Source organism: Pelodiscus sinensis, chromosome 1, assembly GCF_052426305.1.
Source record: "Pelodiscus sinensis isolate ZL-2025 chromosome 1, ASM5242630v1, whole genome shotgun sequence".
In the NCBI taxonomy this organism is placed as follows: Eukaryota; Metazoa; Chordata; order Testudines; family Trionychidae; genus Pelodiscus; species Pelodiscus sinensis.
The window spans coordinates 67,785,276-67,808,142 of record NC_143052.1 but is presented as its reverse complement, the minus strand read 5'-3'; the positions used below and the strand labels follow the sequence as shown (position 1 = coordinate 67,808,142).

Here is a 22,867-nt window from a genome sequence, read left to right as displayed (position 1 = left end):
AAATAAGAGACTGAGGCTAAGGGGAGAGGAGCTGACACCTGTAGCCGCACCTCATGGGTCACAGCACGGGGGGTAGCATGCTGTGAGACTGAGGATAACAGGGCTTGTGTCGCCAGGCTCGGGGCGCCCAAAGGGCTGTCCTGAATAGAAGCAGAGGCCGGTGATGGGGGGGAAGCAGGGCGGGAGGGGGCCGTACCTTCTCTCCCCGTGGAGCACATAGGAGCTGCGGAAGAAGCCCAGCAGCTCGTTCTCGATCAGGGCGCTGTAGATGATCTTGAGGTTGTAACTTCGCTGCGCCTCCAGGCTCCGGTTGAGGACCACCACGAAGACTTGGTTCTGCGGGTAGAGGAAGAAGCTGGAGACGCGCACGGCGCCGGAGAGCTTGTCCTCGGCGACCTGGACGGCCTGGACGTGCACGCGGTGGGCGTGCAGCACGATGTAGCGGCTGGCGTTCAGGCACTCGATCTGCACGTTCACCTCCCCGCAGAAGGTGAAGTTCTCCATGAAGGCGCTGAGCATCAGGTTGTAGTGCAGGGGTCTCAGGTGCCGGGGCAGGCGCAGCTGGGTCCAGGGCGGCGGCTGCCTCCGCCGCTGCCACTCCTCCTCCTCGCCCGGCGCCTCCTCCTGGCGGCCGGGGGGCTCCCCCGCGTCGTGGTTGAGCCGGGCAGCCCCCGGCAGGCTCCCGTTGCCGCTCGCCCTGGCCGGGCTGTCCGCGGCGGCCGTGCCGCACTCCTCGAAGCGCACGCTGAGCAGCACCGCGATCATGGTGACCACCAGCAGCGCCAGGATGGAGATGGCGAAGCCCAGCACCAGGCGCTTGTGCACCGTGATGTGCCGCTCGGTGGTGCGGGGTCTCACCCCCACCGCGTCCGCCCACTGGCCCGAGAGCCCCCGGCTGCCGTTCCGCAGGGCGGCGTCCTCCTCGATCATCATGGGGGTGAAGGACACACTCTTCTCCCGCTTCTCGGCCAGGGCCATCACAGCAGCGCCTCCGCCGGTTCCTCCCGCGGGGCCGCCGCCCCGCCGTGGGGCCGCGCAGGCATGGGAGGCTGCGGGAGGCACTGCCCGCCGGCGCCGCTGCTCCACCTCCGGCTGTCACTTTCCGAAGAGCCACATCACACCCCTGCCTGGGAGCAGCCCCGGCCGGGGAAAGGCTCCGCTGGGTCCCCGGGAGGCGGGGGGAGCCTCTGGCGCGGGGCCGCCCCGGGAGCGCGGCGGGCAGGCTCCGTGTGGCTGGGCGCCGCGGAGCACAACTTGGGCTCCTCTTCGGGGCGCTGCCGGGCACTTCAGCACATGCCGCCGAGTGCAACTCTGCGCGCGGGGGGGGAGGCGGGGGAGGCTCCCGCTCTCTCTCCCCCGCCCTCCCGCCACCGCCGCTCGCGAGAAACTCCCCTCCCGCTCCGTGCCCGCAGCCTCCCGGCCGCCTCCTCGCGCCGCTCGGGGCGGGCTGCCCCGCGCTCACAGGGCGGGCGCTGCTGGCTGCCGGGCACCTGCCGCCGGCTCCCCTGCTGCTGCAGCTCCGCCGGGCCCGCTTCGGCCGGGGCTGGGAGCGCCCGGGGGGGGTGGGACCGGCCAGCGGCTTTGCCTCTCGCCCGCCTGCGGCGCGGGGCCGCTCTCAAGTGCGGGGCTAGCTCTGCAAAGTCGCCTCGCCTGCAGGTACAGCGCTTTCCCGCTTGGGTTGCATGACGGCAGGGCGGGGGGGCACCTCCACCCCCCTCCCGGCTCTTACTACGCTGCTGCCAGTGTCGGGGGGGGGGGGCGGTAAGAGAGGAGTGTGCGCTGGCGGGGTATGGAGGGACCCCGCTTTAGCGCCTTCCTCCGGGCTGGCGCGCGAGACCCCAGCCGCTACAGGGGAGGTCGCTGAGCTGCCTGCCAGAAGCGCCGTGGATTGCTTCAGCGGCAAGAGCCTCTCTACTCTCCCCGGCCCCGCTCCCTGCCCGTGACTCAGCCTGTGTTTCACTAGTTTGAACAAATACATGCATCTGCAGCTGGAGGGAGAGGGAAGCCTCCCAGCTGATCAACACCCCCTGGTACAGGCAGAGCCTCTGAGCTGAGATGTGGCCTGTGTCGGGTTCCAGATGCTCCCAGTCACCAGGTTTGCTGGGCTTGTATGTGTGCGAATATAGTCCCCACCTGCATAGGGAACACACCCTGTTTCATTTAGATCTATTTCCTAAAGAGTTGCTCAGGGCAGGCTTGCAGGGCAATAGCTGGATCACCTAGAGACTGATCCAGCAAAGACTTAAGCAGGTGAATAATTTTATTCAGGTATTATTCTTATTTAAAGGAATAGGAATGTGGTGTTGGGTAACATTATTCACATGTGTAAGCATTGGATGGAGCCCTTAGGGCAGGGCTACTCAACTTTGGAAGCCTCAGGGACCACAATGATACTCACAGCACATGTGGAGGGCAGCAACTTAAGTATGGTTGAATGTACATGCAAATCTATGCAAATAGCTTCTTTCACACTAACCGCCATGAATACAAAGATTAAGGCAAGACTACACAACACACAGGCCCCATTTAAATCAGTTCTGCTGATATTAATAAAATGCAATATTTACCTGATTTCCACCAGATTACAGCACTTTTAATGAGCAATGACAGTCCAGGAATTTAACTACTAAAACAGGTATCAACAGGAGACCATTATACTGATTACTTTTTTGTTTTGGCTGTGGGCCACATGTTGAGCCCCGCGTTATCTCAAACTGCATCGTGAGCCACAAACAAACGGGCTGCGGGCCGCATGTTGAGAAGCCCTGCATTATGGAATAAAAGACTAGCCAGAAGGTCCAGATCTTCAAAGATAGTATTCAGGTTCCTAACAATATAAATACCATAGAGGGCTTAAATCCCCAATTCAAGTAAAGTATTTAGGCACCTGCTTACATCCATCCTTACTCAGGATGGCACTTGTTTAAAATTTCAGCATGTTCTTAATTCCCATTTTTACTTCAATTGGACATAAACATGGGCTTAAATGCTATGTTAAATAAGGATGCTTTTCAAACTCAGGACCTAAATATTTCTAGGGATGGGCTCCTATCTGCAAAATTCAAATAAAATTTTTTTACTCACTGCCTCTGCTCCTTCCCACACCCAAGAATACTTGTTATTTGGGTTGAGCAAGTTGGTTCAGAACTTTATCAACATAAGACCAATATCCAAAAGTCAGATCTAGATCTGGATTTGTACTCTAAAATATCCCTTTTTTCTTTTTCATTCTGCCTTGTTCAGGCAACTGTCTGTGTATCTCATAATCGAAGCTATTTAAGCCCCAATACTGCGAAGAGTTCCGTGTGTTAAACTTTACATACTGAATTCAGTAAACTGAATTCAATAGTGGCACTATTCAGTAAATAAAATTAAGGATATGCAAAGAAGTCTTTCTCAGATCAGGTTCATATTATCTATCCTGCATTAACAGGTGCAAAAACTCACTTTTTAAAAATTACTTACACTTTTAAAAAGAACGGCAGATTTTTATACAGAAGTCTGTGAAAGGGAATATGTTGGCCATTTTGCCTTCTGAAACCATGGCTGATCTGAGTATGCACTAATCTGGTACCTGCTTTAGACTGCTGTTACATGGAATATAAATAGTCACCTGCTGTCATTCAAGTAAATCAGAATTTAGAAAAAAATAAAAATGATAACTGTCTGGAATGATCAAAGCCCTAGATTTTATTTTACACCATGATGTTGCATACTGCAGTAGTACAAAATAGTATATAGAGTGAAATATGCACAAAAGTCACCTATTAAATTGTGTTGATCTGTTCTAGTAGATCTGTCCTGAGTAAAATCTCGGTCTTAACTGCAGTTCTTCTATATTAATTGCACTATGTTACAGCTGTCTGTTATAACAGGTGGAAAAACAGCAGTCCTTTTAATGGCTGTAAATAGATTTCATTATATGTTGACATTATAAATTTTGAAACATATAGTGGAAAACTGTTGCCCTGTGATTTGGAAAAAAAAGAACTAACACTGGTATATAAAACCCAAAGCTGTAGGTTTTAAAATGTCAGTTTATATATGTTTCATTAAACCTTTTAAAATGGACACAAAAGAAGTGCTTGAGTGCTTTTAACTGTTTTGTATGTGGGCTGTCAATAACAGGCATCAGAAAGAAACATCTTCTGTGCTATTTTTTTCCTGCCATGTTTTCTAAGTTTACACGTTTGTTCCCATCAGAAGCTCAGAAAGACATTTAAGCAAAGTCTTGTTTTAAGGTTATTGTTAATCTGAAATAGACCTGAATTTTTTTGCAGCATTTTATAAATTGCAAGGTTATTTTAATAAAATATTGTTTATGCAACTGAGAGCAAGGAAGGAGCTAAAATTTTATAGGTGAATATTTTTGTGACGGCTTCTCATAAAAGTAGCATTTTTGGTGTCTGAGACAGTTGGATTCTGTTGGCAGTCAATTCAACCGTGCCAAAGTTAGATGGGAGTCTCACGTAGGATTAAATGGCATAAAACAGTCTAGCTGTTTCGGGATGCAAGTTGTTTCTTCCTGACTTATATTTCCAAAATCAACTATGGGATTGTCATATAACTCAGGTTTGAAAATCTCAGTCCCCTAAACCAGGGTGGGTCAATATATTAAGATGTGATGTATAAGGAGTTAAAGACATGGCAGTAAGCAACCATGGGTCTAATTCCTTCTAAGAAAGGCTATATTAGTATAAATAACAGACAGAATATAGGAAGAAGGTATAAGTAGAAAGAGTTTAAACTTAGATTGACTTCTGATTTTGGCCCAGTAACTCAAGCAACACTCAAAGGGTTTTCAGTCTCCCCTTGGATCCTCCCAGATTTGATATGTTGAATGATATTGGTTACATAGGTTCTTCTAGTAGCTCCTGTGGTAAACAATTGATGCCCACATTTTTTATCATTCTAAATCACACATTACCAGGTTAGCCATTTTCTATGTTCAAAACTCTGGCTCTAAAATATAGCTTGATCAGACACAGGTATTTTTAGCCAAACTCAGAAGTTGTTAATGTACTGCCTTTTGAAATTGACAGATGTGTCCAATGTGTATATTACAGCACCATGATGCAGACAAACATATAACTCTATGTAGCCTGCAGGAACCTCTCTATACAAATGTTTGGCAACATCTTTGAATGTTCTCTTATCCACAGTGGTAAGTGTATGAATGCATTTTATAGATAATACCTCTGAAATTCAGTCAGCTTCTCAGATGTCTCTGTGACATTACTGGAAAAGATATCAGATCATGTCTCACTTCTGCAGCAAAATCCTGGTAATGACTCTCAGTTGTTCAAAACTTCCCTTAGGCCATCAACATCTTGTATGCAATCACATTTTATGAGCTATAGGATGAGATTTCAGTCACTTGTACAAAATAAGAGAACCCTAACCCAAGTAAGTGAGGAGATGGTCCACCTTAGACAACATGTATGAGAAGAAACATGGACAAGCTTCAGATAATGCAATTATCTAGATAACTAGATAACTTACTAGGTTATATTGCATCCAGTTAAGAATAGAATGGGGACTGGAATAAAAATCGACAATCTGCATTTACACTGATGCTTTATGGCCTTAGCAGAAAGATTCTATAAATAAACCACCTTACTGTATATCTTGCAGTTGGGTACAGTTTATTTGTGTAACTGAACTTATCCAGACAGAGGATAAGTACAGTGTGCCTTTCAAAAGACATATGGAACTTTTTCTACTTTGAGGCTTAAGTGATCAATGCCTTGTTCATCTGCATACATAAAAAAGATTTACAAACAGATTTGGTCTGACTGCTGAACATATCTGCAGGAGTGGCAGGGCTGAAGAACCCTCTGCTATTTGCTTCCTGTGCAGTGACTGGAGACACCTGCAGTCCTTGAACTCGTGTTAAGTAAGGACTACAGGGCTAACCAGATCAAAGCGTTCAGGGAGGAGACAGAAGTCCACTAATCACACACACCCCACTAACTGAATCAGCCAGTCACAGAGGCAAACACATATTGTACATTTGTAAGAGATAGGTGTAGGAAGGGAAGTGTGAGTGAGGGTGCGTCTACACTGCACCCGTAGCTTGAAATAAGCTACTCTATTGGAGGTATGCAAATTGCGTAGCTTATTTAGAGTGTATATCAAAATAGCTTATTTCAAAATTTGGCAGTACATACAGTGCCAAATTTCAAAATAGAGCGCTATTCCAAAACATCCGTTAAAACTCATTTTAAAAGACACGGAATATCCTGAAATATGACCTCTGTCTAGATGCACCCTGAGAGTCTATGCTACTGGCAACTCCTGGTGCCTTATGTCTAAGAGATACAATAAATCTCTGCTAGAGAGTCTGCTAACATTTCTGTCATTAATAATTTGTAAATTTGATTTATAATTTATTTTAATTGCAAATTTGTTTTTTGAAAATGTGTTTGTTATAACTATAGTAGTTCATGCACTGAGAATACCCTGCCATCAGCCTGTTGGTAGGGATACGTAAGAGACTATTCAGTAGCTGGGAATAGCTATCTCTCCATTCCCTACACAGGGAGCTGTGGAGAGGAAGACATTAAGAATCTTTTTTACCCACTTTACAGCTGCTGCAGCTCCCCCATAGGAAGGCTATCCCCAACAAGAGAGGTTTCTTTCTGTTTGAGCTGCCTGAGTTTTTGCAAAGGAAACAGATAGGGGCAGAGATACTTGTGCAAGGAACCTCTAAAGATTCATGTTTTTTTCACAAGACATGTTTGGTAACACTCCAGATCTAATATGTGATGCTGATAAATATACCTTTTGCTTTATTTTCAGGAATTATTGATAAGAAAAATATTGGGGGAATGCATTCCCATTAAAAAAAATCCAAGCAGCCACAATGCTAGATTCTAATAGAAAATATCTTTCTGTGTCCACTTTAAATGTTAACCCTTCACATCCAAAATCATGATAATGACCAGATTCTTCTCATGTAACTTATAGAATTAATTCCATTTATGTCAGGGAGACAGCCTACTCGAGTAACGTGAGTGAAATTAGGCCCTTATTCTTTTTTTCTTGTTTCTTCTCTTTCAGTTTCTTCTGAAGTTGCAAGGAACTCTACTTAAAATTTTGTCTGAGTAATCATCACACTGAGGTGTGTCTGAGAAGCCACATATTGACTTTGTTATTGCATGGGCACACAGATCTGGTCACTGACCTTCTGCTGATGTCTTATGATCAGGTAGGACATTGAAATTGAGGCATCAGAAGTATCACATTGTACAGGTGCCCTAAGTTCCTTTGCTTATTTCAGTTCTGTTAAGCAAAAATGCCTTGCATTTTGCTCTTGTTAGAAACCAAATCTCCAGGTCTGAAGTTTTTGGATGAAACACACATCTTCTTTAAATGTGAATCAAACAGTACTTCAGTTATCCAGTTTGTGACTGGTCATGAACTGGTGATGGTTACATTGCCATTAACCTAGCTGCACCAGATCAGTAATAACCCTGCAGAGCTCTTAGATGCTTGAAATAAAGCCAAGCAGTGTGGTCATGGACACTTGGCTCTCTAAGCATGTTGTTATTCAAATCAGATTGTGAAAATAAATTATTTCCCCCATTTGTTGTGTTCCAAATCTATACATGTTTATTCTGCCTTCCAAAATTGATTATTCGGTCTGTCATTCATTTTTATTTATTTTTCCCATTTAATGAACTAAGAAGATTAAACAAATATGTTTATTCTCTCATGGTGAGTTTTATTTAAAGCATATTTGGCAGCTTACCACAAAGCTTATTTTTAAACAAAGTATCTGTTTTTTTAACTGAGAGCCATTTGTTTTTACTTTTTATTTACACAAGTTCAATAACAACATTAGTTATAATGTGCAAAGATATAATGCTGTTTGTTTTTTTCTCAGTGAATAATTACTCTTAAGCCTAGTTAATTGTAATCAATTAGAAATAAGCAAGTTAGTCTCGGAGGACCGAGTGAAAATTGGTGGATATTTTATTCTGTTTTAGGAACACAATAATTGGCAGAGCAGATTACACTGGTGGTCTAGCTAGTGCAGCATTCTGTCTCAGACTGAGCCCAGTATGAAATATTTCACAGGATGGTGCAAGGAACCACTAATGATTTATATCCCTTAGAAATATATTTTTTTAAATCCTATTTTTGTTACGGGTGATAAATTCATTTTCTATATACATTTCTAATCCTTTTTCATATATGCTAAGCTCTTAGTCTCCCTGATATCTTAAAACAGTGTGTTGTTCATAGTTTAATTATGAGTTATTTAAAAAAATATATATTTCTATTTATAAGTGATTTTGACTGCTATTAAAGAGGGAAAATAAAAGCTACTGATTTACCTTCTCTGTACCATTCACAGTTTTGTATGCTTCCGTCATCAACTTTTCTTATTCATCCCAATCTTTTAAATCTCTTCCTATATGGAAGCCTCTTCTTGTCTTTAATCATTTTCATGGCCCATCCCATCATCTCTTCTGTGTCTGTTACATCTGTTTTTGCAGGCTGATTAAATGAAATATGTATATATATTTCATCAGTTCCACCACATCTGGTAGTAAAAATTTATAGACTCCTACAATTATTGTAATAATGCCTTTTTATACAAATTGGACTTCAGCTTCCCATACTTACTCTAAACTTGTTTCACTAGAGTAACACTGATGTACCAGAGTTGGGGATTTGTAATTTACCAAAATGTCTTATTCATATAAAATAGCTTTAGTCCTCTTTTATTTTTAAAGGAATGGTTACTGGAAAGTTAGAATAAAGGGAGACACCTCAATATAGCTTTAGAATGGACTTAGAGACAGATAATCTTTAAAATAATCAATAAACCAGGGGTGGGGAGCCTTTGAGGGTTGGGGGCCGCTGACCCACAGAAAAATCAGTTGGGACCGCACACAAGTGAGAAGCAAGTGGCCTCACAAAAGTGAGAAGGGGGCAGTGGGGAGGCAGGAACACCAGTGTGAGCTTCACAATGGTGGGGGGAAGCCCCAAGCCTCAGGGACCTCACCTGGCCCCCAGGTCTTTAGGTTCCCCACCACTGCAATAAACAATAGTTAAGAACCCAGTTCTCTTGCAGCTCTTACTAAGCCACATCCATTCACTTCAAGCAGTCCCCATGTAAGACTTGTGGCTTCAATGCAGCAAAGTACTTAAGCACATGCTTAAGTTTGTCCCTGTTCAGGACAATATGTAAGTACTGTCCATGCTTAAATTTAGATATGTGCTGAATAGGGGTGGTCCTGAGCCTATTGTCTTTTGGCTGAATTGAAACCTGCATAATCAGACCCTTACTAAGGGATTGTATGTATGTGTGCTTTCTTATGAAGTGAGTAATTCAAAGCAAGGTCTTTCATGGCAGCCACACTGATAGTCTTTGGTGGTTGATGCATCTGCTGGAGCACTTTTGTGAGAAGTATAGCAACCTGATGCTTCTCACAAACTGATGGTCTGACCCCAGCATCTGATGCCTGTTGAAGAATGGCTGATGAGCACATTTTCAAGGTCTTTAGATTATACAGTTACATAGTCCATCATGTGCCACTGTTTTGACCTGCATTGTATCCATGTTGGTCTTTTGGATGACTGTGTGGGTAATAGCAATATTGAACTTAGCAAACTTGGGGAAAAGGAGTTGGCCATTGCAATTTGACTTCCACTGCCATGATGGCCTAGCAACCTGTTCAGCATTTAAGAAATAGCTCCCACACAAGCATCAAAGTCTCCAGGGGCAATGAGTTTATCCTGTTGTGGTACCCTCATAATCCCTTCCTTGACCTCATCAGTATGAGTCATAGTCAGCCCACAGTCACTGATAATGGTTTTGTACTGGACGCTGGACAAGTTAATGCTGAACATCCTAACTTGATCATTGAATCCCTTAGTGAGCAAGTCAAGCTTGCAGGCTGTGTCAGACTGTATGATGAACCTTACTCCCAACTGTCCAGGCTCAGCCTTGGCTTTGCCAGTCCAGTAGCAGAAGAAGTCTTCTCCCACTGCCCTTAAGATAAGACTTATCAGCAAGTCTGCATCTACTGACAGCAGCAGTATCTGTGCTCTGCCTCATCGGTGTTTTTCCAATAAGGCTGTTCTTCATTCTGAACTTTGGTCATGCTCAGTAAGAATTCTGATATTCCATGATGCACATGCCAGTCTGTGAATCTTTGCTTTATTTCAACCGCTTACCTAGATGCCCAATCAAGCGCAATAGCCTGACAGGAACAGAAAGGATAGGTCATGTTTCAGTCCCTTTCTTCCCTGACTGGGGAGAGTAGCACCATGCCTCAAAAGGCCCACTCTGTCAGCTCAAGAGCATACGAGCTTCATATCTGCCCTGAGCTGAAGAGAACAACTAGTACTAGAAGGCTGCCTGTCCGCATAGTTGTGATAAAGGACAGCCAGCATCATCCTTTGCCTGTCCCCCCCACCACTTAACATCTCCATAAGACTCTGGTAAGTGGATTGGGATAAATGAGTTGACAAATTGGCTGAACCTGCATGATGAATGGATTTAAGCGCAGAGCCTTTCTCACTTTTTCCTGAGCAGGTAAAATGGATGCCACAAACATGGCAGTTGATACCAGTGCAGGATTTGTAATTGAAGCAGAGAATACTAGGAATTGGTTAAAACCCATTGTTTTATATTTACAATGATAAAAATGTCATTAACACATCATCAGCATTAAGCAATAATAATAAAATGTATAACTATGTGACCAACTATTACTAACAAATCCAGGGCTCTATTTTGACAGTTTTCTATACATGGAATTCTATTGACTGCACTGAGGATTTCACAAACAGAGGGTCCTAAGTCTTCCCACAATGCTTGATTAAACATCAAATACTAAAATGTGAAGCTAATACATTATGGTAGGTCCCACATTTTATATATAAATAAATGAGCTAAACTAATCTTATAGAACCACTCTTTCAGAATCAATTTAAAGGTCTTTTTGAAAAATGTATTGATAACATTTTAGTGTTCCTCTGCTTGTAAAGACTGCTGTCCCCTGTAGTACTGTGTCTCCATCAATGCAAGTCTCAGAGGGAGTGAAAAAAATAATTAGGCAACTCTAGAAGCCTCTAGAGTTACCTAAAATAGCTTTTTTTCATAATATTAAAAATGTAAGGTCCAATATCTCAGGAACTGTCCTTACTGGAAGCAAATGCCATATTTCCTGTTGTGAAACAGTTAATTTGCCTTCTTATTACTAGCTCTGAGTTCAATAAGAGTGTCATTTTCAGAGACCCTGAGTGAATTCCTGTCCTCACTGAAGTTAATGCCAGTGTTCTATTTGATTCCAATTGCAAAATACCCATTAGCCTCTAAAGGGCCAGAACTGAATTCCCTAAATCTACAACGTATTTTATTACATAGCTGTCAATTTCTAAATGGATTATATCAATATTTTAAAAGAGGAAAATGATGAAGATCATACATACTAGAAGTAAAATAAATCATCAACTTAAAATATTCTTCCAGAAATAATAATTTAGATATCAAGTGATGAATAATTTTGGTCTGATATCTTACCAATACAAATTTAATATCTAAAATAATTAATTATTTGTAAAGAACGTTTAAGCCTTGTGCTTTTACTCATTTACATTTTTATACCTTAGAGCAGAAAACTCTCTCACTAACTACAGCTTGGTAACATTATATTTAAGATTATGATTAGTAAATTACCAACATCTCATTTTCTTTAAAGTTTAACTTTTGAGTTGGGAAGCTAGGAGAAATGAATCATTTAGAATTATTTATCTTTAAGGTCTTTCAAAAATAAAATGTAATTGACAATGAAGCAAGCATGTTTCTAACTAATAATATTGATTCAACATATGGCATGATGGCTTTGGTTTTCACATTTTATTAAAAAAATTGTCACTTTTCTCTTTAGTGCCACCTTGTGGGTCAACTAATAATAAAAAAGCATGCGAGTCTTGCTGTATTAGATCTGTGACATTTTCATAAAACATATAGCAGGAACTCTGGAATTCAGAAAGGTCTGTATTTTACAGGTGGGAAAACAAGGTACACAAAATATGTCTGCTATACATTTAAAATAGCTATGAAAGGAGATGGAAGATTTATCTGAGATTGGAAGTAATAGGAACTACACATAAATCAGTGCTGATTTACAGGCTAATCATCAAACTTATCTTAGAAAACGTAAATGGCAAGGTCTTAATTGTGTGAATCTTACCATAACAAAATTGCTCCCATATCTTAATGCCATCACCTTTGCACCAAACTACCATGAGAAGTGCAATTAGATGTTTATAAACTCAATCTAATCCTACTTTCAGGGAAGATGTGTTGTATTATCATATTAGGCACTGGAAGAAACTTACTTATAAAGATCTGGTTGGGTTGATCTTTAATTCAACTGATGGTTAATTTAGCAAACATTTCTAAAAAAACTCAAAAATGTAAAGTGTCAAAGGATATATGTATTGTATTTATGCATCAAATCTAGACTTGCTAGGAGAATTGCTAGAATACTTTTCTCTGAAATACCCCTTTAATATTTTAGGTAGCCTCAAATCTTAAAGAACTGAATATACTTGTCCCTGATACATTACTGTGACTAATTTAAGACAAATAACATTTTGTTCAGATTCTTTTGCTGTAAAAAAGAGAGAGAATTTTTCAGAAGTTTATAAATTGTAAGTAACCATTTTTGTTATTCTTGCCAGTGCCAACAGTTTAATTTTGGAGTTCTGTTGCCAGGATCTCAATTTTGTGTCTTGTAAACCACCAAATAAAATAATTTTTTAAATATTTATTAAAACTTAAGAGTGACTTGATTTTTAACTAACGTTGTTAAGTTATTTCTCTTTGTACACAATCTTTTAAGGAAGAAAATAACGTCCATGAAAATGTTTTAAAACTGCATTAGCAGTTATTGCAGGGAGAGAGAGAGAGCCTGTTTTAAATGGTAGATCTTAGGATTTGTTGCTTAGGTTGGATTCTCTACTTAAGACAAATGCACACAGATGTGGAAAGAGCAGGAGCGGCCTGAGGCAGGCTGCGGCAGCTGGCGCCTCAGGCGGAACGCGCGATCGGTGCCCCCGCCTGCAGGGCCGTCAATGGACTGACATCATCATCTGGCACCCCGGGTGCCCTGAGACGTCATCATCGGGCGGCGCCCTAGGCAGCAGCCGAATCTGCCAATAGTCACAGGCCACCCCTGGGAGAGGGAACACAATATAGGGGAAATGCAGCTTTATGATTCTTACAGTTTAGTTCCATAGGCACTGACTATTTGTTTTGCTGGTACTCCAAACTGGCTCTGCAACCACCACCCCCTTGGGACCCTGCACCAATCCATCTTTTTACACATTCCACTCCACCCTCTTTCCCCACCACTAGCTCCATTATGCTCTTTTCTGCCTTAAGACCAGTCAAGGGAGAAGGAAACAGAGAGGATCAGGGTAGGGGGCAGCAGCCCTGCTCAACAGCTGATCATCAGGGCAGGTTCTGAAAAGTTGCGGAGAACCTAGGGCCAGCAGCTAAACAGCTGATTGGCAGCTAGCCCTAGGGACACCAGAGCAGCCCCAGTCATGCTAAGCACCTCCTATTTTTTCTTCCTGGGTGCTTGAGCCCCTGGGCATCCATGCATTCAGCAGCTATGGCTGGAACTGGCAGAGCAAAAGCACAGAATATTAGAGATGATACCTGTATAGGCTATAATTCCTAGTTCAGCCACAGACTTTCTGTCTGATATTTGGCAGACCACTCCATCTATGCTTTACCTCTGTAAATAGGAATGGCACGTCCCTTTCTAACAGGGCATCATGGGAATAAAATCCATAAATAACTGTGAGATATTCAGATACTATGATGAATAGGACCAGCAGTCAAGTCATGCCAGTAGGCCAGTCTGGAAGATTTTGGGGAGCTAGAACAGGATTCTAGTACCTCTGCTAATTCTACCCATTTCCCAGCCTCTATGTGTGTAGTTCTAGTGCTATTGTTCCATCCAAATATTGATAGTTCTAATTATGATTCTCTCTTTAATTACATAATCACATACTGTTTTTTCCCACAGGGCTCATTCCTCATTCAATGTACTAGATGGACAGAGGTGCTCATTCAGTGACCAATTTCATATTTTGTTTTATCCCCATTGTCCACTAGGTGGCCCCATGCCTTATTTATTGTGTACATGTTCCAGTGCTGCTCTGAAGACTTCCGAGTGGACTGTCGTATGGTGCTCATTGTCATAATATGTGAGTGCTTCATGAGCATTATCTAATTTATCTTCATTACACATCTAGGAGGATTGGTGTCATCCACCATATGGAAAACCAGAGCACAGAGAAATTAAGGGACAGAAAGTATACAATTTAAGAGCACTTACAGTTATAAAGTATTTTATATGCAAAACACAGCTCTGGTTGACTTCAGTTTCACTTCTGAGTGCTAAGACCTAGAAAAATCAAGACCCAGGCCGCAAATTTTGCTCTGGGCCGTTAGTGGCTCCCTGTAAAAAGTCTGGTTTAAGTGATTAGCCCCGTATCACACAAGCACTCTGTGTCAGAGGCAGAAATCAAGACTCAAATTCTCCAAGCTAGTATTCAGCCACTCATTAATCATGAGACTGTCTTCTCTCTTCCTGCAGGCCCCTCCCTCATTGACAACACACCTTCCAAATTCTGCAACAAGCAGGGGCGGATATACGGCAGGGCGAACGGGGCGGCCGCCCCGGGCCCCGCGCTTCAGAAAGCCCCGCGCATGTGCCATGGTGCGGCTGCGCATGCGCATGGCATCACTGCGCATGCGCCATGGCAAAGGGAGGCCCCGTGGAATTATGCTGCCCGGGGCCCCGCAAAACGGTCATCTTCCCCTGGCAACAAGAGAGCCAAGAGTCCTTCAGACAACAATCCACTTTACTACACAACTCTAGTTCATCCTCAGAGAAGATCCATCCTGTACATTGAAAGAGATGAGAATCCTGTGGAAAAAAATACTATGTGACCATGTAATTAAAGACTGTATCATAATTAGAGCTGGCTGAAAAAATTTCAAAACAGTTTTCTGTGGAGAAAATGCTGATTCAACATAATCAAAACATTCCACCATTGGAACATGTTGATTCCATCAGAACTTCTGGCGGAAATCAGGCAGGCAGGCAGGCTGGCCAGCCGGCTGGCCTTGTTTCCTGCCAGTGTGTCCAGTTCCTAGCTGCCCACTCATTAGGTTCCCCATGCTCCCACTCTCCTTGCATAGTTGGCTCCCCAAATAGTTGGCTTCCCTGGTTGCCTATCACAGACAAGCAGGCAGGTGAATGGATTGGTATCTCGTTGCACGGCTGCGTTTCCAGAATGCTAACTGTCCAGATGGCCAATATTTACAGGTAGACAACACCCTGGACAGCACAGCTGACTTTTCTTTCTGATTTGGAATGAAATTTGGTTTTGACAGGTCACAATTTTCAGTTCCCACTTACCTCTAATCATACAACTTGTGCATGGGGGCGGGAGGCAAATTCAGTTTGCACAGGCAACCATACTTCTGGCATTTCCCACCCTGAATGCTTGACTTTACAACATTAATGCTCTTTTTTTTAACATAATGTCCTACGTTCTAAAAAAGCAAACTTAAAATGACAGAAATGCCATCAAATAGCATTGTCTTGCCATTCACATGGATTGTCAGCAACATTGGAACCTTTAGATTCACCATATAGACCTATGCTATTTGATCTGTGTAACTGATAACAGTAGAAGACCTATGCTATTCCACTGCCCAGCACCAAATCTTCCAGTGGAGGAATGATGAGATTCAGAAATATGGGGATTCAATCCTTATTCTGAAAGGGGTTGTGTGCAGTTTGGGAAAGATCCTTCTGAAGCCTAACCCTTTCTGTCCCTTCTATTCCACCTTATCCTTGTTCCAGTCCTCTCCACCCACTTCTCATGTGACTCCCAGTGTCCATTCCTCAGATTTCTCATCCCAGTCCCAGTCTCCTTGCCCAGCCAGTCCTAGTCTTTTCTGCTGTCTTTATCTCCAAGTCCCAGTATCCACCTCTCCAGGTCCTCATCCAGTTTCATCTCTCCCTCCCCTATTATCAGCCTGTCCACCACTGTCTAGAACTGGCAGGGCAAGGAGACTGGGAGCAGTGGAATACTAGTCTTTCCTAGGTCCCAGTCAGGGCTAGTGACAGGCTTTACCAGGCCCTGGGCAATATGAGGGTCTTGGCTCTGGGGCCCCCAGAAGGGCAGAGCCTCAGGCAGAAGGGGTGAGGCTAGTCTCCCCCAGCCATCCCTCAGTGCGGCCTGGACCATGCCATGTGAGGCTCTGGATCTGGGACTGCAGCCACCTCTCTGTTAGAGAGGTGGGAGAACCAACGCTGCCATCAGCAGCCCTGGCCCCTGTACAAGCTCTTTCTCTAGCTAGTTCCAGCTGCTTCCCACAAGTCCAAGTCAGTTCCTAACCCTATCAGGCACGACGTCCCAATATACTCTCTCCTTGACTCTACCCTTACCTACCCCAGGTGCAGCTGTTCTCCCCTTTGCATATAAATCAGGTTATTTCCTCTGCAGTGCCTTAGAGCTAGCAGGGTGGCCATTATGGATACAGGAAAGAGTCTTCCTGATCTCAGTTCATGTGCCTGGTACCACAGTGACCCTCAGCAGGTAGGGGCAACAAGTGTAGGGAAATTTCTGCTTGGATCCTGCAGCCCTGACCTGGAACAGGCTCTGGGCAGGCAGAAATATAAAAAATGTAGCTGCCATGCTCTAAGAAGTCTACACTTAGTGGGTGTGAACTGAGATTTTTCAAAGGCATGTAAATTGGCATGTAAATTTCCTTCCTTCCCCTCCCCACCCACACATGGGGGAAAAGCAAAAGAATTGCAGCTGATTCTTTGTAAAAAGAGTGGTAAGGGGTTTTTTAACCCAAGTCAGAATAATGTATTTTTCCCTAATCTTGTTATGGCTGAACCATTTTTGCTGAAATTAAAAAAAAAAATCAGCTTCAGGTAGATATGTCTCAGAAAATTTCAGGGTGAATAGTTACAATTTACCAGTGATAAGCAACTGTGAAGAATAATAAATAATAATAAATGGTAATATACAATGATGCCATCCTGAATGTGCAGTTAGACTTGAACTCCTCTTAAAATTGAAGTTGAAAGTCATGACATGACATTTATAGAACAGTTTTTCCAAGATTTGCAGTGAGGTGTCATCTTTCAAAAGGCTCTAATCAAAAGGCTCTAATCTGCAAACAAGGGAAATACAACCACTCAACCATACATCTTTTTGTAAGGTTTGCTGTAATCCATTTTGCCCTAATGGACAGATTATATACAGACAGAATATGACTCTCAGTTTTAAGTCCCTCTCAAAATTAACCTTCTCAAAAATAGCATTTAAGGCTGAAAGATCACGTGCAAAGTTTCATCCTAATGGAAAAGTTTTGTTGAATTTGCTTAAGAAGCTGAATTTGCTTACTGTGGTGTCATTTGCCACTGTAAAGATAATTTCTCTTAGATATCGTGAATTTAACTCTGTTGCCACAAGGAAATAATGATATTTATACAGGTAATAAACTGCCAGGCTAGAGTTCATTGTTTGTTTGATTGCTTTGCAAGAGCTCCATTGTTTTATAACGAATGGCATCGTGTAGAAGAACTTAATTATCAAATGTTTACTTGCACTCTTACCCTTAAGAGGGGTTGCATCCTTAGTATTCTTTGGAATATCCTAAGTTAAGGTGTAACAAACAAAATAGTATTCTAAATGAATGAATGTACAACTTTGTAAACTCAACAAGCAATGGCTATTAATGTTCTCTTTTGTCTTCCAGACAGAAAATCAAAGCTATTTAAACTAAAGTATGTGTTTAAAATTAATGTTTGTTGATAAGGTGCACACATTAACAGTAATGTTTGCAAACACTCTCTAACTTGTGCATATAATCTTTTCTTTCGAGAATATATAGTCACATTATCTGAAACCATAGAAGAGATCTTTAAGTTCTGTTTTTCCTTTCTTTTTCCTCTTTAATTTGCTATAATTTTAATGTTTAAAAGTTGAAAGTCTAGAGCAATCTCTAGATAGTCAATAGTCAGATACTATGGTGATACAGGCATTAAAACTACTCAGATATTTTAGGAAGTGATTGACTAAATCAGTGTCTTTAAAATGCAGACTAAACTCATGGGCTGTGTCTAGACTGGCCAGTTTTTCCAGAAAATCAGCCACTTTTCCGGAAAAACTTGCCAGCTGTCTACACTAGCCGCTTGAATTTCCGCAAAAGCACTGACTTCCTACTGTAAGAAATCAGTGCTCTTTGCGGAAATACTATGCTGCTCCCGTTCGGGCAAAAGTCCCTTTTGTGCAAAACTTTTGTGCAAAAGGGCCAGCGTAGACAGCTGAGATTTGTTTTGTGCAAAAAAGCTCCGATCGTGAAAATGGCGTTTCCGGAAAATCATGCCAGTCTAGACATAGGCATGCAGTTTACACTAGAAGTCCAGTATTATGTAAGGAAGTAAAAAAAAAAGTTGGATTTTTCTACCATCCAAGCAGATAATCTGTAATTGTGCCCTTAACTATACATAATATGGGGTGCCAGACTGAAGTTTTCAAAGCTAACTGGGAGTTTTAGCTACAAACGTTCTGCTCATTTCAGTTGGGTTTGTGTGGCTACATCTCCTATTTTACTTTGAAAATTTCAGCCTCAATATTTATCTTATTTACCTGTTTATTCTTCATCAAGATTTAACATCTGCAGACAGGAGACTTTCACAGAATAGCAATTCTCCACAGACCATTCTATCCAATGAATCTTGGAAGATATTAATGTAAAATGTAATGGCCTTCAGCACCCCAATAAGACATTGGATCAGAAAGTGAAATTGTAAATATTTTGAATATCTGGCCTGAATAGCAACTTTCATAGAATCATAGCAAAGAAGATATATTCAGTGGTCCTGACTTAAAGAAAGTAGTGAAAACTCTGTTGGCTCTAACCATGCAGTAGGTAATAACCGAAGAACAGAAACAAAGGACATAAGGCTGCTACAACTCCTGATAACCGGAGAACTCCAGTTTTTTGGAAGGCTGAGACCTAGATGTTGAAAATAGGAATGTGTGAAACAACCCTGTTTTATATAAAAGGGCTGATTTTGCAGTTTCTGCATTTTAATTAAAATTTTGCTGGAATAGAAAACATCAGATTAGTTTAAGAAAAAGCCTACACTGTATAACCAGATTTCCTTCGAAGAAAACAAGAAAAAATATGTATTTATTTTTCCACAGTCTTCTGCAAGAACACATTTACTATAATAGCTGAGATATAATAAATATTTTGTGAGTAGAACTTGAGAAATATCATAAAGACAGAATATTAAGTTCCCCATCTGAACTCAGATACATAAGCCAAACATTAAACTTTACTTTCTAAAATACCACTTTAAAAGATGGGGTTTGACAGGAAAGTTGATGTGACGGTTTGCCCCCTCCTCCTATGTTTTATGAAATTGTCTTATTGCTACAATACACATAACTCAAAGATGCTTTGGACAAACTACCTCATGTAACCTTTCAATTTTAATGTCACAGTCTGCTGGATCTGTACATTTTATTTTGGTGTATGTATCATTCTTGTATGTAAAGTTAGAAATATGGAGTATGGAATGGTTAATGGTTTTAAATGTGCAAATGAAAGCCATCAAGGATGTTTCCCTCAATGTCTGGGTGATCACTTGTAACCATCCTTTTTTGTCCTTTGTTAGGGTTTAGCCAAGTAAATGTCTGTGGAAGGGTCGAATATAAAAATAAGGAATTTCCTGCCTAAAAGAAAGTCTATTTAAGGTGCAAAAATTGTTAGTTTCTTTGTCTTTGGCTGGCATGTCACTCTGAAGAGAATGAACCAGAGACCCCAGGAAAAAAGATCTTCCCTGGCTTGGAGGTTTAGCTGAAATAAGAATAGTTTTGGAGTAAGTTTGCACTGAACTTTTACTGTTAGAACTAGCTGTGCGTCATCTGTTATTTTAAATCTTTAATTCACTTTACTCTGCCTGTTTTCACTTGCAAACACTTAAATCCTACTGTTTGTACTTAATAAAATCAATTCTATTTTTTAATCAAGCCCAGTGTATATAATTGTTACCTGGGGGGGCAATCAGTGTGTGCATTCTCCTTTCATTGTTAAAGGGTGCTTACCTAAATTATTTATTCTTGGTTTTGATCCCATTTGGGGAATGGGTTTCCTGAAAGCTATGCCCAAAACTACATTCTCCTCAGACCTGAAGCGGTTCAGTGTCTGTATTGCCCTTGGGGAGTGGACAGTGATCTCAGCTCTGTGACTTGGCTGGGGGAGACCCAGCAAGACAATCTGGCCCAGCAAGCTGGGGTGGTAAGGAGCCTCAGAGAGCAGAGGCAAGTATCAGTGGTTTTGTCAGCAATCCAGGATGCACCCATAGGGTGACTACACCCCGTGACAGTTGAATTATCCGTACTCTTCCTGGCTAAGCACCAAATGAGATATCAAAAAAAGGGGACATACCAGTTTTAAAGCCTGATGAGCAAAAAGGTTCATTTAGAGAAAATAAGAGGGGATGCTCAATAAGCATGAAAACATAAGTTTTCAATGTAAAACATTTTTATGCCAGAGATAGAGGCACAATGAAAATGTCACAGCTTCAAATAATGTCATGTCTAATGCAAACCACAAAAGTTGTGGCTTATTCTTGTAGGCTGTGTCTAGACTGGCCAGTTTTTCCGGAAAATCAGCCACTTTTCCAGAAAAACTTGCCAGCTGTCTACACTGGCTGCTTGAATTTCCGCAAAAGCACTGACGATCTCGTGTAAGATCGTCAGTGCTTTTCCGGAAATACTATGCTGCTCCCATTCGGGCAAAAGTCCCTTTTGCGCAAAACTTTTGCGCAAAAGGGCCAGTGTAGACAGCTGAGATTTGTTTTTCGCAAAAAAGCCCCGATCGCGAAAATGGCAATCGGGGCTTTTTTTGCAGAAAAGCGCATCTAGATTGGCCACGGATGCTTTTCCGCAAAAAGTGCTTTTGCGGAAAAGTGTCCGTGCCAATCTAGACGCTCTATTCCGAAAATGCTTTTAACAGAAAACTTTTCTGTTAAAAGCATTTCCGGAAAATCATGTTAGTCTAGACGTAGCTGTAGTGTATACCAAGTCCTCAGACAAATTTAATTGTCCTAATCTAACAAGTGTTTTGTTCAATGGAGATTATTGAATACTAATATTATTTTCCATAAAGATTCAATAAGGCAATAATATAAGATCTATTTTCAAAGCGAGAATATCATGAATAAAATGAAAACCAAATATCCCTTTTGGCAAGATACAGACAACAGCAAACATGCATCTACAATATTTGGATAGCATAAGACTTGCAGGTTATACAAAAAATATTCTTGACTTTTTATAATTTTGGGTTGGCTATTTGTTTGCTATGTATTGGCCTCTATCGTTATCAAAAACCAAATGTCAAGTCGCATTTAAAGTTAATTGGAGTTCTGCCATTGACTTCAACAAAATCAGCACATAAGAATATAAGAACGGCCGTACTGAGTCAGACCAAATGTCCTTCTAGCCCAGTATCCTGTCTACTGACAGTGGCCAGCACCAGGTGCCCCAGGGAGGGTGGACCGAAGACAATGATCAAGTGATTTGTCTCCTGTCATCTCTCTATAGCCTCTGACAAACAGAGCCAAAGACACCATTTTATCCCCTGGCTAATAGCCTTTTATGGACTTAACCTCTATGAAATTATCTAGCTTCTCTTTAAATTCTATTATAGTCAAAACACACACAACTCTCTCTCTCTCTCCCCAATACATCTACTAAATGATATTGCATTGACTGTATCAATTCATTTCAAAAGAGGACAGAAAAAGTGTATGGAAAGTAGACAAGGTGGGTTAGGTAGTATCTTTTTGGACCAACATCTGTAGGTGACAGACAAGTTTTCATGCACCACAGAGCTCTTTTAATACAGTCTAAACTAAGTGAAAATAAAATACCAATTAAATCTTACTTCACAAACTAGGAAATGATTACTGCTATGTGACAGTCTATCAGTTCTCCATGGGGAAAGCAAACGTTATTAAGTGGTAATAATGGAAATGCACAAGAAACTGCAATTGCAAATAAACTATGTAAATATGATTTTGTAGTCCTTCATTGCAATGGAATTCCTATAGTAGTAAAATTCCGTGCATATAATGTTAGTGAGTATAACGATAATTTTACTTAATATTCAAATCCAGTTAATGTACTACTTCTGACTATAAGAAGAACATAAAAATTAATTTTCTTTGGATAGGAACTCTATCTTCATTTGTGTTTGTAAAGCCGGTTACACAGAAGGAACCCAATCCTGATGGAGGTCTCTGGAAGATCTTATAATTTTATAAAACGGAGAAAAAAAATCCAAAACACATTATTAGTACGATTCATTTCCCTCTTTAATAATACAAGTGTCTCTCTTCTTATTTTTTTGCATCTGAATCTTGGTATATTTTGCTGCATCTCTGAATGGATGATTCTGTTCCATTAATTTTGAAATTTTATCTGTCAAAGATACATTCTGTTTTGTTACTTTTTTAATAAGACATTCTATATGAAAACACTGGAAATTTGCTCCATGGGAATAATGTAATAGAGGTTTGTCAAGTACATTGTATGCAAAAGATTTTATTTGTTTCTTACTATAAATTAACAAGACAAGGAATGCAGAATATACGGTGTGATCTAATTTGTAGTATTGTAGTGTTAGAGGGTTTATATATCTGTCTGAGTCCGTCCATGAGTCCATTTGTTCAAGAGTTCCTCCTAAGCAGTAAGAGTTTGGACCACCAGATTTGTCGTG

The 22,867-nt window shown here is 41.5% G+C and overlaps 1 protein-coding gene and 1 long non-coding RNA gene across 4 annotated transcripts in view; one reads left to right on the top strand and one right to left on the bottom strand.

The window, feature by feature from the left end:
• The window catches only part of TRHDE (thyrotropin releasing hormone degrading enzyme), a 346,334-nt gene extending 345,168 nt beyond the window's left edge, over nt 1–1,166 (bottom strand). For both annotated transcript variants that reach the window (XM_075931934.2, XM_075931938.2), the window contains exon 1: nt 197–1,166. In XM_075931934.2, coding sequence (XP_075788049.2) covers nt 197–978 — 782 coding nt within the window. In that variant the 5' untranslated portion in view covers nt 979–1,166. The remainder of the gene's footprint in view (nt 1–196) is intronic.
• Nucleotides 1,167–1,519: 353 nt separating this feature from the next.
• LOC102456209 (uncharacterized) lies at nt 1,520–20,067 on the top strand. 2 transcript variants are annotated; one of them, XR_016350117.1, is made up of 5 exons: nt 1,520–1,656; nt 7,063–7,210; nt 10,761–10,878; nt 14,153–14,244; nt 14,637–20,067. It is a non-coding gene; the product is annotated as an uncharacterized LOC102456209 (long non-coding RNA). The 2 variants fall into 2 exon arrangements; XR_016350116.1 differs by lacking the exon at nt 1,520–1,656 and adding an exon at nt 4,662–5,164.
• The last annotated feature ends 2,800 nt before the right edge of the window (nt 20,068–22,867 follow it).